This window comes from Bidens hawaiensis, unplaced genomic scaffold, assembly GCF_021521415.1.
Source record: "Bidens hawaiensis isolate Kalapana, Puna unplaced genomic scaffold, B.hawaiensis_p1.1 tig00005498_1, whole genome shotgun sequence".
NCBI classification, from domain to species: domain Eukaryota; kingdom Viridiplantae; phylum Streptophyta; class Magnoliopsida; order Asterales; family Asteraceae; genus Bidens; species Bidens hawaiensis.
Window position 1 is genome coordinate 1,279,279 of NW_027491353.1, and position 15,388 is coordinate 1,294,666.

The 15,388-nt window shown below is 32.9% G+C and overlaps 1 protein-coding gene across 1 annotated transcript; it reads right to left on the bottom strand.

Moving 5' to 3' along the window:
- Positions 1-8,488: 8,488 nt before the first annotated feature.
- LOC143629987 (protein STICHEL-like 3) lies at positions 8,489-15,184 on the bottom strand. The gene is made up of 7 exons (XM_077099119.1): positions 14,963-15,184; positions 12,769-14,553; positions 11,818-12,037; positions 11,323-11,739; positions 9,918-10,338; positions 9,342-9,405; positions 8,489-9,073 (listed from the first exon to the last, which is right to left on the bottom strand). The coding sequence occupies exons 2-7, from the start codon at positions 14,542-14,544 to the stop codon at positions 8,975-8,977; spliced, it is 2,997 nt and encodes a 998-aa protein (XP_076955234.1). The 5' UTR covers positions 14,545-14,553; positions 14,963-15,184; the 3' UTR covers positions 8,489-8,974.
- Between the last annotated feature and the right edge of the window lie 204 nt (positions 15,185-15,388).

Here is a 15,388-nt window from a genome sequence, read left to right on the forward strand (position 1 = left end):
ACAAAATCTTAAATGCGTTTATCGGAGTATGTTATCTCCCCCAAGTGAAAAGCGTTTAAAACAGTTTAAAAGAGGGGAAAGTGAAACACACTGTTTGCGAAGAATTTCCCAAAATAAATCACCAAGATGCGCGTCACCGAAAAACTCTCTCTAACGTTCTAAAACAACAAAGAGATTTTTCTAAGTGTCGGAATATTATCGAGTCTCTAGACCCGGCATATAATACCTATGCACATAACATGTTTCGTGTTTCGTTTGTGAATCGTGTGTGACTTAAACAAGTGTTTTTGTGACACATTACATGTGTAAGCAATCATATACGTGTCATGTATTCATAACGTACGTTACTAGCAATTATTCCCCGTAAGGGCATTTTGGTCAACAAATAACAATTAACTAGCCATTATTCCCCATAAGGGCAATTTGGTCAAATCATGGCAATCAATTAGCAATTATTCCCCGCAAGGGTATTTTGGTCAAAACATAACAATTATATAACAAGTATCATATTTCATGCATTTTTACACAACTCAGCAGCTAGTTTCACCGAGACAGAAATCCTACTAGAAAGACTGTACTATTTCACCGATCATAGCATCTCAATTAATTTACCAAAAATCATCACAGAAGTACATATGTCTTAGGTTTCCAGAACATATTTTATTACATTTTTATTCCCCACAGTTTTCTCACAATCATCAAATCATTACAGCAAACTCATAACTGTCAGATTCATGCACAACAGAATGTTATTTGCAATTCCCGTTAAAAGAAAAATTCAATAAATGCAAGACCACTTGGGTTAGGTTCCTAACTTAATGAGTCAACTTCCAGAAGTGGAACCAACCCAATTGGTCTCGTAGTTCATGAGATATAATATTTACAAAACAACCTAACAGGAGGTCTAACAGCTCAGCTTTGCACAACGTTTTTGTAAAATCATAAAAGTTAACTTCTACTTGTCCAAAAATTACAAATTTATACTTTATAGAAACTAGACTCAACCTAGTTTACTGCAGTACCAATAATCTTAACCAATTTTCACGTTTACACTTCGTTACAGTCACTTAAACATCATATACACATTCTGTCCAGAAACTGTTTGCATCCAAACTCCACATAATAACAATCTATGAACTATCATGCACTCATATAACCCTCTAGACTCCATAAACACCATCCATGCACATCAATTATATATTACATACTTGATTAGGGTTTGTGTTTGAACTCCAATCAAAGACACAACAATTTACATGCAACAAGATTCAATCTAGTTATCAAATCATTATCAATCAACAACAATCATGTTAACTTTATACATACATGAAATCGGCTCATCTAGGGTTTTCAATTAACCCTTTAAACATCAAAATCAAGCAACAAGAATGTAAAGGATGATCAATTATACCTTCCTAGCACCTAGTTCTTCAATCACAAGCTTGATTTCTTGGTTGAATGTGTGTGTGAAGGCGACGGCAGCAAGGGTTTACAAGGGAGGGGGGCCGATCGGGGTTGGGATAATAATAATAATAATAGTTAGGGTTTACTTGTTAATGATCTATTTATAAACACACAAGTTACACTCAAGTCCCTCTATTTTCAATTGTTGTTTTTCTAACTTAACTAACTAGTTTACATCTTGAGTTAATGTTCATAACCATGTTATCACGTAACACATAAGTCTAACACATAATTATCACATAATTACTGTTTTGATGTTTTTCGTTTATTCATCAATCGTTTGCGTCAACTCGTTTGCGTTTCGGTGCAAATCCCGAAAGACTACACATGTAGTAAGTGTTAAGCGTCATTTAAACCCTAGTTTAAATGTAATGAAGTGTGCGTTATAGATTTAGTGATCTTAAGTTTGAATTGACGGAGTTGAGTTAACGGAGTTAACCTGAAATTGACGATTTTCACAGTTAAGTACCCGTAAATATACACAACGGTCGTACTCCCTGCAGGAGAGCGTCCTACGACCAAGGGTGGTGCGATCTGCCCATTCATCGCATAGTACCACCTATGTAAGGATCCAGGCATACGTATACCACAGCCTGAGGGCTAGGTTTATACCATTTATTTATAATGGTTTTAGGAACACATAGTTCCTTGTAAACAATTTCATATAACAAGTTTGACTCATTTTAAAACAAGTTTAAAAGTTTGGGGGCGTATTCACCTTTTCTCTTTAGGATCGGCTTCACTCACCGTCCAAGGGTCTTTCCCTTCTTTATCTCGCACCTATAGTACGAGTATAAATATTTGTTAGTCGGATACACGATCCGGCTTAAGACCTTTAGTCTTATTTTATATCTCGATGAACCTCTAGTTCATTTATCTCATTTACTTGAAAACCTTTAGTTTAAAAGTAATTATAAACCTTTAGTTTATATAAAAACTCGACGTTTCTTCTTCTCCAAGAAACGTATTCTTTTTCTTTTATTATTTAAGAATACTCATTATTCATTAAATAATATTTTCATAACAAAGAGCATACATATATACTTACACGCATATATACGTATTCATATTCAATATTATATCTTTCATTTATTTCTTTGTTATGATTATTTTCTTTTATCGAGGCATCGAGTATAACCTCGACTTAAGACTTAAGCCTTTAATATAATATTATATTATATTGAATTTGTCATTACGCCTAACCTTTATTGGCGTATTGGAAACCCTACGAAATCGAGCAGCACTCCGTCGCCGCTTTACTTCTTGATCAATTCTTTTCTCGATACGCAAATTGATAAACGCCAATCTTCAACACACGGTGGCACGTACTTCGAGAACAAACACCATTCTTGGTATGTGGGTGGAGGGTGGCACGTACTTCGAGGAAACATTTACACGGAAAACGAGGAATCAGGACACGCTTATCGAGGTATTTCGGCACGCTTATCGAGGTGGATCGAAGGTACGAATATCGAGGTGTAGAGAGATGTTAGAGAGAGAGTTAAATGTGTGAAATGAGGTGTGGGTTGTGAGATACCCGTGGCCTTCTATTTATAGCCAAAATTTGGCCCCCGTCGCGGTACGCAACGGGTCTTGGCTTAGCCTGTCGCGTACTGCGACATAGGCTTGGCCAGTCACCACTAGACCTGCCACGTATCGTCACGTGGCAGGCGTTGTGCCACGTGTTGACACGTGGCGGACATGTTGCCACGTGGTGACACGTGGCGGCAGGCAATGCCACCGTGTGCCACGTGGCACACGTGTCAAAACGTGTCAGACAACCCATCGCGGTACGCGATGGGTCTTTCTTCTGATCCATAGCGTAGCGCGATGGGTCAAGAAAATCAGAATTTTTATTTTTAACTCTCAACTTTGGAATTTGGCCATTTTTGTCCCTAGACTTTGGAAAGTTTGACATGTTGAACTCGAAATTTTCACGTTGTTACATGTAATAAAGAAATTTAAGATATATATATATATATATATTAAAAGAGTTTAAATAATTGTTTTGTGAGAAGTATAAGAAGACGTAAATAAAGTACACCATCTAAATAAGACACTGTACCATGTAAATAGGAAACTATACAACTTTTAGAAACTATCAATCTCAACCACTGGATCCTAGATCCAAGGGTCTGCATCTATTCTCATGTTTCTCACTAAACTATTTCTTTTTAAGTTAACCCTACCTATATTTTATATATATATATATATGTGTGTGTGTGTGTGTGTGTGGGAAAATTAACGTACAAATGAAATTAACATGCTTATTGTGAGAATCAAGTAGGGCAATTGTATATGCAAGTAATTTCATTCATATAGAGTAATTACTATATAATGTGATTACATAATTACCCTACTTGTATATATAATTACCCTACTTATTCTCACAATTAACACGTTAATTTCATTTGTATTTGATCCAAACCCTATATATATATATATATATATATATATATGCCCCTTTTATTAAAATATCAAATTTCAAAATATAGTGTTAGAGAAGAAATAAGATTTTTTTGTGTTTAAAAGTGGATGAGTGAAAATATGAAGTGGCTCATTTAGTTTTTTTTTACTCATGCACCATTGTAGATTTATAGATGCTGTAATAAGCCAACATTTATTGAGAACTCAGCCAATTCACAACCTTTTGTTGATACTGTTTGGATGTTATTTCTAATTATTAGCGCATCAATCTTTTATATTTAGTTTAGATTATGTTTGTATCTTGTTTGACCTCTCTATTTATTGTATGTAATCTCTGTTTTAATTTGTCTCTTAATCCCTAGCCAGCTATATGGATATATTAGTGTTTATTCCTCGTATTATGGGGTTTGTTTTACATTATTCGTTTTTAATATTTATATATTTTTTTGGATTTTTAAATTTATTTAGTATAAGGAAGCTAATAATATACTTGGGTTTTTTGATGAAAGAGTTTTACAAATAAATGAGATGCTATAACCAGTTTAAAAGTAATGGATTTGATGAGATTTATGACCCGCTTATTTTTTTACTATAAAATTGTTTCTTAATTATAATAATATTTTTTTTTATAATTGGATATTAATTTTTAGTATATCTCTATTTTATAGGATTTTTATATTAAATATTTAGTGATATTAGTTTTAATTTAATGAGATGTTATAACGCGTTTGAGGACAATTTGGGTTTGGTGAAACCCATACCCGTGAATTCGGGTCATATGCATGAAATTCCTCCATTTACAAATAAAGCACTCCGTTGGCTTGAGAGAATGTAAGAATGTTTCGTTTATATATATAATTAAGATTCGTTTATTATCTATGAAATATTCATTTCAGTTTTGAACAACTATGTTACATGTATTACCGATTCTCTATACTAGTATTCCCAATATGAGATGTCTAAGTTCTCATCATTCTTCACATGGATTGTTTTTTCACCATCAAAGATAATCATATCATCAAAATTATTCCATCCTGAGATTGTTAATAAACAAAAGTAGTTTGAAGGCCAATCTCAAAACAATAAGTTTAATTACATAGGCTTATTGGGCCTTTTCCACCGCTTCTACTTTCAAAGTAATCAATACAACTGCGACCGAAAGTTTGATAACCTTGTCAAAGCAACAAGTTATTGATAATACTAATATCAGTAAATGCAGGAGTTGTCACCCCGTTCACACGTTTGAGCACATATTGATGCACGACGGGCTTGCTTCCCAAAGTGACTACTCGTTCACCGGACGGCGTGGAATATGCACGTTTAAGGTTTCTCTTGTAGTTACATAACTTGTATGTTTATTAGTATTAATTTATAATTCTTATTATTTTTCTGTTTTCCTCTCTTTGGCGTATTAGAAAAGGCCAAATGTCGTTATCATCAAACGCTACGGGTGATTCTTGTTGTTGTTATAATTCCGAGACCACCGATTCCAACAATTTAAGATCTTTTTGTAATCTAAACGGAACATATCTCCTTCAAAACATAAAAAAAATATTAAACAAAACAATGTTAAAACGGTAGTGATTTACAATCTACAATAGAATTATAGGAAGATGTAATGTAAATTAATATTTAATATATGTTTTTAGAATAAGAATAAATAACAAAAATAGTTTAGCATATATCGGTCTAAATTCGGTGAGTCGAACCAAAACCGACCCAATATCAGCCTAAAATGTGTCTTTGGTCCGGTTTTTGAACCGTTAGAACACAAGAAAGAATGAAAGCCCGACTTACCTAACCGTTGTTCTTCATCCTCCCTCATATGAGTGAGGTTATGAAAAAAGAAGAATAATGTGGAAGACAACATATGTGAAGAATGGTATTTATAAAGAAAGTGAAGAAACAAAGATTTGGGTTTCAAATGGTTTTATAAATAAAATTTGATAAAATGAAAAATGTAGCAAAAGCATTTTTAAAGTTTCGTACACGTGAAAAAAACAAAGATGTTACCAAATAAATTAAAAGAAATTTGAAAAGAGGCTCCTATTTTTTCTTCACATTCTATAGAATTTTAATATAGACAAAATGACAAAACTCGTCCTTTATGTTTGCATCAATTTTCAATAGTCATTCTTTACAAATACGAATGCCAGAAAACATCTTTTATGATAAAAAATCTTATCACGTTGTGTCATTTGGCCCTAACCTAGTTAGTTTTTTTCGTTAAGTCATATCATGTGCCTTGCACGTGAGAGCAAATTCGTCATTTTACCCATTTAATTAAATAAAACATTTTAATAATTGAATCAAATATCCTTAAAAGATTAAAAATAAAATACCCTTTATTTTTAAAATCAAATTTAATTAGAATATTTATAAATATATATATATATATATATATATTATTTACATATTATATAACCCATCCCATTATCACCGTCTACAACCTTCGTTAGCCGCCGTCTTCCCCCTCCACCACCGCCATCCTAACCATGGGGAAATCTAATCACGATGTATTCCCAAATCTAGATCTAAATTCTGGAGAGGTTTATTTAGACCTTGATTAAAGAAAAAGAACAGAAAGATGAAGACAATGGTTCCGACGGGAAAGAGAAAGACCACGAATATGATGCAATAGAAGATTCTGACCACTAAGGTTAGTGTCAACAACCTAAAATGATGTTGATGGTGGAGACGGTCCCAGATGAAGGTGATGTTCAAAGGCGATGGGTTTTTTTTTGTTGGTCAATGGACTCATATGGTGGTTGCCTGGATTTTGTCAAGAGATGCTGAAACAAATGTTATTAAACAAATATGCAAAATTACAAAAATACCCTAACGAATAAAACTAACTGAGTTAGGGCCAAAGGACACAACGTGATAAGATTTTTATAACATAAAGGATGTTTTCTGGCATTCATCTTTGTAAGGACGACCATTGAAAATTGATGCAAACATAAAGGACGAGTTTTGCCATTTTGTCTTTAATATATATACTAGTTTTAGAGCCCGTGTAAAACACAAGATGATTTAAATAATTAATTTACAAATAAAGCAATACATAATGTATATAGAAAAATGTATTACATCTATGCTTGTATCATTATACATAAATTGATTTTATTTATATCACAAAATGATTTCTTTCAAAAAAAATAATGCACGTGCAAAAACATACTTAAGAACACTTCATCTATTAAAAATTTATTTTCATTATCATATATTTATAATTGAAATAAATTTGGCTATGAACCAATTTCGAAAAATATTTCTCATATAATAATAGTTTTGAGCTACACCATAAAAAAGATTTTGATAAGTTTGAGGGCTTCTCGACTTTGTCAATTGACAAAAAAAATTACATGTTAACCCGTTCAATTTTGTGAATGTTTTGATTCACTTAAGCATAATTTTGTAAGACATGCTTCACATACAACATTCTGATCATTATTCAAGGAAAAGTCAATAATGACACAAATTTTTCTAATTAGATAAAAGTTAGAAGCATTAATATGCCTGGAAGTGGCATGTCGAAAGTGTTTATCATTTTTTCTTAAATTTTGATAGTCATGAGAAAAATACTTAATGTGCAATCCTAAATCTTTTGACTATTTCCAAATATATCCTTAAAAATAAATTCGAAACCCTATCTCATTTAAAATTCTAACTTTCATTTGTTTACATTTTCAAGTCAAAACTTTAAACCCGTAACACGTTTGACGATAAATCTATATGCATTCTCAAATTTTTAAAAATATTCAGATTACCCATTTTTTACCCGTAACAAATTTGAGCCAAATATAGTTAATTTGTACCAAACGATCTATTTACCAACTTTTAACCTGTAACAATCAAATTTAAGTTCCACAAAAAACTCGAAACGATCATGATAAAAAAACCCAAGAAACTAAATTTGATAAACTTTATTATATTTGAAAGTGATTGGTATATATTGTCCTTGCAAATTAGCACATATATGTTTAGTTTACTAAATTAACCGAAAAAATAAATAGCTAGATTTAAATTATATATTTATAATTTATAAGTTTATATAACAACGTACAAAAAACCAATAGATACATGGATTTATTTTAAAAAATGGATCAACTTTTAACATATATTTATAATTTAATTATTAAAAACTTACTTCGTAAATTGAAAAAATATTAGAATTTTTTTAATTTTTTTATTTAAAATCTTCAACAATATATGTGGTATAATTTGTTAATGATAATATTTAAAATTATATATTCTTTTCAATATTTAACAAAAACATTTTGTTGTGGATTTTTGGATTTCACCAAGTATGTTGTGAAATATATTGTAACAATGTATAGTAGTATAATATGTAATATTTATTTTTATAAAAGTGTATAGATATAATATAAATATAGTTTAAAGAAAAATGAATAATTTAATCATATTATAGATATAATATAAATGGAGTGTAAAAGGAAAGTGAATAATTATTGATTTATGTCATATATTAATTAGTTTTTGAGGGAAAAAAGTTGTGAGGATTAACCATAAACCGACACGTGTTTTACTTTTTTAAAGAAAAATATTAAGTTGGTGATTACAAATTTGGCATAGCAACTCATCTATATACCCCCTAAATTACGAAATATATACTAAAAATTTGTGACCTGTCAACACCATGCTTTTCTTGTTTCTGTTCAACAACTCTTTTACTTATATGTTGATCAAAATAAAAACAGCTTTTTGACGCTCATCCAATAACAAAACACAAGGTCTCCATCACATTATTTGGTCCCAAACCACCAAGACAAGTTTGTTCTTGACCGGTCAATCCTATTGGCCATAATAATGGGGCCCACTTTCACCATCAGAACATAAGAGATTCATGACTTTATCCAACGAACTGGTTTTTTTACATCAAAGAAAAAGGTAACAGTTTCATCAAAGAATACAAATGTTTACAAGGCCTACAAAGAACATTAAAATTAAAAGCTAGAATAAATATAAGAAATACACATTTGCCTTCTTGAATTTGACTTTTATTTGCCAAAGCTAAGCGACCGATGAATTGATGCTTAAAGACAGAAATGACTAACGCGTTCTAAATATTTTTTGGCGATCTAGTTGAAATGCACCTTCCACACGACACGAATCTCAGCAAAGCCCGGGGCTTTCTTGGTCTAAATTTTAATCGAGATATCTACACACACAAGTAAACGTTATAAATATTAAACGATTCAAGAAATTTTATGCATATAATATTTTAAAATACATTTTTTCGGTTCATACAACCCAATTCACTCGACACATTCCATTTTTAGTCAAAATAAAGCTTTTTAACCTTTTTAATATTTAACACGACCCGTGTGACCAAACAAAGTAAGCGGGCCAAAATAGTCACTTCTAATAAAAATAAATATTATATGATAAATCAAAGAATAAGGTAATAACCAAATTTTGCACGTTACCTTGCGACGAGCAACTCTAGATGCCTTCCAGCACAGCAAACTTCTTGATCTCGGTTCCATTCTCCTACAAGTTTAACAATAACACATTTGAAATTCATATATTGACTTTGAAACTCAAACAAACTACTTTCAGTTTTAAATTTTATTCAAGTAGACTTATTTTTAAATAACAGAAATTTAATGCATAACATTGTAATGTACAATATTAAAACATGTAGTAGATGAACCATGTGGAAACATATAACATTAATATACTCCCTCCGTCCCATTATAAGTGTCCTAGTTTGACTTTTCAAGTCTTTCTTTTACAAACTTGACCGTAAATATTTTTGTTCGTGTCATATAATACTTGATGAAAATTATATCAATGTAAAATACATTTAAAACCCAATCCATTCATATATTTTACATAAAATATTATATAACACAAACAAAAATATTGTCGGTCAAAGTTAAACAAGAAAGACTTGAAAAATCAAACCAAGACACTTATAATGGGACGGAGGGAGTAGTATTTAAAGATTTTGTAACTAACAGTTTGACTTTTAGAGTCAAACAAGAGGGAAAGAGGCTTACATATTCTCTTGCTCAAGTTTCTCAGCAATGGAAACCGCTTTGCGTGTTGACCAACCGTTTCTATGTGATTCTGCTTGCTGAATTACATTTGCAAGCGACACTTTACCTTTGACCAAGCTCAAAGATTGACTTTGTTCCCCTAATCTTCTTTGAAACCCGATATTTGAATTGTTATTAGATGTGCTAGCTTCTGCTTTATCATTATTATTATTATTGTTATTATTATCAGTATGCAATTTTGGTTCTTCTACCTCAATGATCTCACTTCTTTTTGCATACAAGTCTTCTTGTGATTCACTTCTGATCTCGATTGTAACGGGTGATCCGAGAACATGCTCAAATGCTTTTAAAATGTGGGTTTTGAATTTCTCGGCTTTTGATTTTGTCACGTGTGATGTGAAGTTAAGTTGGACAGTTGGAGCTGCAAAATGAATTAAATTAGTCTTTTTTTTTTTTTTTGAAAATTATTATGTGATATTGAATAATCATAATTTGATAATCAACATTTTCTTTATAAAGTTATTTAAGCAATTAATAGATAAAACTTTAAGAAAGATAAATTTGTTTTCATGGTCTACAATATTAAGTGTAACATCTGGTCTCCCATATCCCGGGAAGTAATTAATAATAAACTTTAAGAGAAGTTCGTTTTGAGGTCTAGTTCTAAAGCTCGAGCTTAGCGTGTTTATTAATTTATTTATGTGCATTTATAATTATATATATAGTGTTTAGATCAAATATAAACAACTTCTAACATGCGAAGCGTACAGATAACTAGAATAATTATTATTACGATACAATGTAGCAATTAACACTACAACAAAAAAAGAAGTAGAGGAATTAAAATCACGCTACTTTGAAACTTTAGCGTGATAGTAATTACTCTGGTTCAAGCATAATTACTCTAGTTATTCGTAGGTTTCGCACGTTAACCCCTATTTGTGGCAGACTCCACCCCTATATAACTTATAATTTTTATATATTACGTAATATATTATTTAGTTTTTATATTATAACTTTATATACATAATTAAAATAATTATTATATAAAAAATTATATTTTATATATTAAAAAATTTATAGTAACTATAGATTCATTTGGACTCACGAGCCAACTCGACTCGATAAGTGAAGCTCGGGCTTGGGCTTGTTTATTTAACAAACATATTTTTAGGCTCGAGTTCTGGCTCGGGGTCAATTAAAAGTATTTACTAATAAATGTTTAAAAATGACATCTATGATTGTATTTATGTGCAAACACACATAGACATTAGACAAACAGCGATAATCACTTAAGAGAATAAACAACCGGCATTAACAACATATTAATTAACACTCGATTAAGAAAGGTAAAGAAACAAAATTTATGGTAAATAAAACACAAGAAAGTTTGTAAAAGATGTACCGGCACCGAAACTGAGTGATGTCATCTTCCCTTCGTGATACAAAAACTCTTTAATACTATTTATCTGAATATTCTCAAGAACCTCTAACCAAATTTCTTTAATTTCCTGCTCATATAATCTTTCTTTCATTTTCCCATCTTTTTTCAAAACATTCCTTTGAATCACGGTTGACTCACCGTGGTCAAAGTTACTTTTGCGGGGTCTGTCTCTTCGTCCACCATTATTCAACCGCATTGGACTACGATGAATGCTAGTATCAACAGAAGATGTTGGTAACACATACTGCTGATCTGGCGCAAGTTGCAACAAAGCAGCGGTCAACCAAGTCAACTTATCATTCGAAACTCTAAGTTGTTTTTCGGCTTCAGATAATGTTTTTAACGCTAACCTCAGCTTCTCCATGTCTTCTTTAGATACTGAAAAGGAAAACTAAATATTTAACAGAAGGTCAAAAGGAGTTGACATTTTTAAAAATGTCGAGAAGTCAAACTTACAAGCTTGTTGTCTAAAGAACTTCCTTCTTGACCTTTCTTTCATGAAATTGTAACTACCCGCAAGAATGTCGGTTATTACGGTTGCAAGTTGTGACATTAAAGCTAACGGCTCGACACCCGATTCCATAATTTCTCTTAAATGTTTCACGGTATTCACGGTATCCGCTGATAGTGCTAAATCGAGTAGGTCAACTAATTTGTCATCAGATATAAGTCCAACCTGTTTAGTAAAGTGCATGCACAGTAAATTTAGAGATTGAAAAAGGAGAAAAATGTAATAAATTGATTATTTTTGTTAATATGTCGGAAACGGGCTGATTTGGCAGGTTGGGTGACATATCAAATCGGGTCCGGCCATTTCTTTTGTTTCTTGAACATATGAACTATATTGTTATAAAAACTACATCATGATAAAATAATATACCAATTTTGTAATAAATCCACCTGACCTATTTGAAATAAAAGTGAAAAAAAAACAAAATAATGTAAAGCCATAAATTAAAGTATTATTTAAACATGTTTGACCCATTTCCTTTTTAGTTAAATCCTTTACAATATCCACTTGACCCGTTAGAGAATTTAAAAATAAACGAGACACTTACAGCTAAACGGGTCAAAAACGGGCCAAGTTGTCATTTTGTTCCATAAAAATATGAAATATATTATTGTAAAAACTACATCATAATACAAATAATATAACTATTTTGAAAAAAAGTTACACTTGACCCATTTTGAAATAAAAATAAACATAATATTTCAACATGTTTGACCCGTTTCCTTTTTGATTAAATCCTTTAGCTTAATCCACTTGACCCGTTAGAAATAAAAAAAAAACAAAAAAAAACAAATCAACACATTTACAACTAAACGGGTCAAAATCAGGTGAACAAATTCTATAATTGGCAATTTAGTAATTATAAACTACAAGCAATAAAACGCGAATAAAAATACCAGTTCTTGAACAAGAGGGACGGATATTCTTTGCCCAAGTAAACTTAGCTGCTCGAGTGTCATTTCTGCATCCCGCAACGACCCGTCCGATCTCGAAGCAATAAGCTTCAATGCATCTTTATCAATTTCAAAATCTTCTTTTGAAGCAATCCATTGCAAAGTATAAATAATATCTGCATCTTTCAACTTAGGAAAGAAAAACTTTTGACACCGGGATATTATTATATGTGGCAAAACATCGAGACTCGAGTTGACCAACAAAAATACCATACGCCTCGGAGCCCGATCAATAACCTTAGATATTGCGCTCCAACAATTAGGAGGCAAAGAGTCACAATCATCGATTATGAAAACCCGATATTGTGACGGGACACGAGAAGCAATCATGTGTTCTATAAGTTCCATGATTCTTTTATATCCAAGATTGTGCATCGGGCCCACTTCACGAACACTCCGGTTTTTACCCGCGTCATGTGCTATGCAAGAATTGCAATACCCACATGGTTTCGGGTGGTCCAAAGACTGACAAGTTAGAGCCCGGGCAAATATCCGTGCACATGAGGTCTTCCCGGTCCCGTGGGGCCCGTAAAACACATAAAGCAGCCCGACTTTCTTTTTTGCAATTGCGTTTGAGAGAGCTTGGACTGCAAGATTCTGTCCAACGAGGTCCCGGAACGTTCTCGGGGTGTATTTTTGGGTGAGATTTTGGTGTCGGGTATGGTCACGGGCTCGTTTTTTGTGGCCCGATCGGGCTTCTGAAGCAAGATCCGAGTCAATTCCACTGTTTAATAAATTATCTGCATAAATTCCCAATTCACCCGAATAATCATGCACCCATGCACCAGGATTTTCCCGGCTTTCTTGAGAACCGTCCATTAATAACGGAAAGGATTCACCATTTGTAGATGAAGTCGAGTCACCAGACAAAACGGGTATTTGACCAGAGTCCCGTTGACCGCCTCTCTTTGACCTCGAGTCTGATAACCCGCACGACAAACTCTTTCCTGCTATATCAAGAAACGATTTCCCCCGATCGTGAATTCTTGACCAATTAAACGGAATCCCGCACCCATTTTTCGGCCCCCCGGTGACATTTTGTTGATCACCATAGTCAAAATTCGAACCCATTGACACCTCGTTTTTGGGTACTCGAGAAGCCCGCCTTCCATTTTTAAACTTCCGCCTTTTGACCCGGTCAAACCCGTGGCTATGCAAGCTTGATTCAACCTCAACACCACCGTGAAAGCGAGTGTGCGATGAAGCTACATTAGCACTATCAATCGGGCCATCGGTTATTTGTTGTAAAAGGGTCTTCACTTGATCATCTTGCTTACTTTTGCTACTTTTCCGCCCTTTTTGCTTACTCTTGCTATCAGAACTCCCGGGATATATATCACGGGCCAAATTCGCAGCATCTAACGGAGAATCATCCTTAAAACTCTTCCGACCCGATTCTTCTTTCTTCACCCTTCTATGAACCACATCACCCGGGCCCACATTCGACGACGAGTTGCCCGATAAACCAACAGACTGCCTCCCACCACCGCCAGAAGGGGACTGAAACGGAGGCGGGCTCATGGACGGATCCCTCAAAGATCTTGACCTTTGAAGAACAACAAGGTCCCTAATAAGCGACCTATCGGTGGTTATCGGGCTGTTTTTGTGCATATGGTTTTTCAAATGGATACAGTTGGTTAAATGGATATGGTTTCGAAGATGATCACTAATATCACCATTAGCATCTTTTAACACCCGATCACGAACAACTCGGGTCATGATCCGGTTCTGCAAGATACCACAAAATAATAACAATAATAAAACACCATTTTCTTTCTCAAAAATCTTGCAATGCAAGTTAATAATAACTAATACCCCCAAAATAAATCCATTTTAGTAAAATCATTAAACCCTTATAAACAAAAAAAATTCAAATTAAATAATTCACATTATAACAACAATGAATATGCAAATTACAAGATTCAAGATTTTAAACAAACCCAATTGAATAACCCTAAAAGTAAGTGAACCCAGATGATAAAACTTAATATTAACAACAACCCATATGAAGAAGCGGTTAAAAACACAATCTTTATGGGTTTCAACAGCCACCCACTTGGGAAAGAAACCAAATGAATGAAGAGTTAAATCTGTGAATAAATTGAATTGGGTATTGCTTTAAAGTATAAAATATTACCTGAATCAGAGGCAAAGTTGCAAGGCACCCGTTATCATCATTAAATCTTGGATCTTTTGCATAAAAATCACGAGGGTTTAGTTTGACGGTGGGTTTTAATGAGAGTTCGTTAGTAACAGAGTAGTCTAGAGAGAGAAAGTAGAGAGATTGCAGTGGTGATGTAATAGTGATGATGCTGACAATGGTGTCTGGGAACTTGACACTTCGATAATAAACCAGAGAGTTGTGTGTGTGTGTGTGACAATTATTTGAAATCTAATAAAAGTTTGTGTTTGAATCTTAATAACTCAAACCATCTACTTCACTACCCCTATTGATTTGATATAACAATTAATATTAATAAATATATATATATATATATATGGACCGGAGGTGGTGGTATATGTATGATTTTACGAATTTAGGAAATTTTTTTAGATGGGTCGA

Coding starts and splice junctions, on each gene's coding strand:
- LOC143629987 (XM_077099119.1), bottom strand. CDS start 14,544: ATGACCCGAGTTGTTCGTGATCGGGTGTTAAAAGATGCTAATGGTGAT. Junction 11,740..11,817: donor GTTCTTTAGACAACAAGCTT/GTAAGTTTGACT, acceptor TTTCCTTTTCAG/TATCTAAAGAAGACATGGAG. Junction 10,339..11,322: donor ATCACTCAGTTTCGGTGCCG/GTACATCTTTTA, acceptor TTCATTTTGCAG/CTCCAACTGTCCAACTTAAC.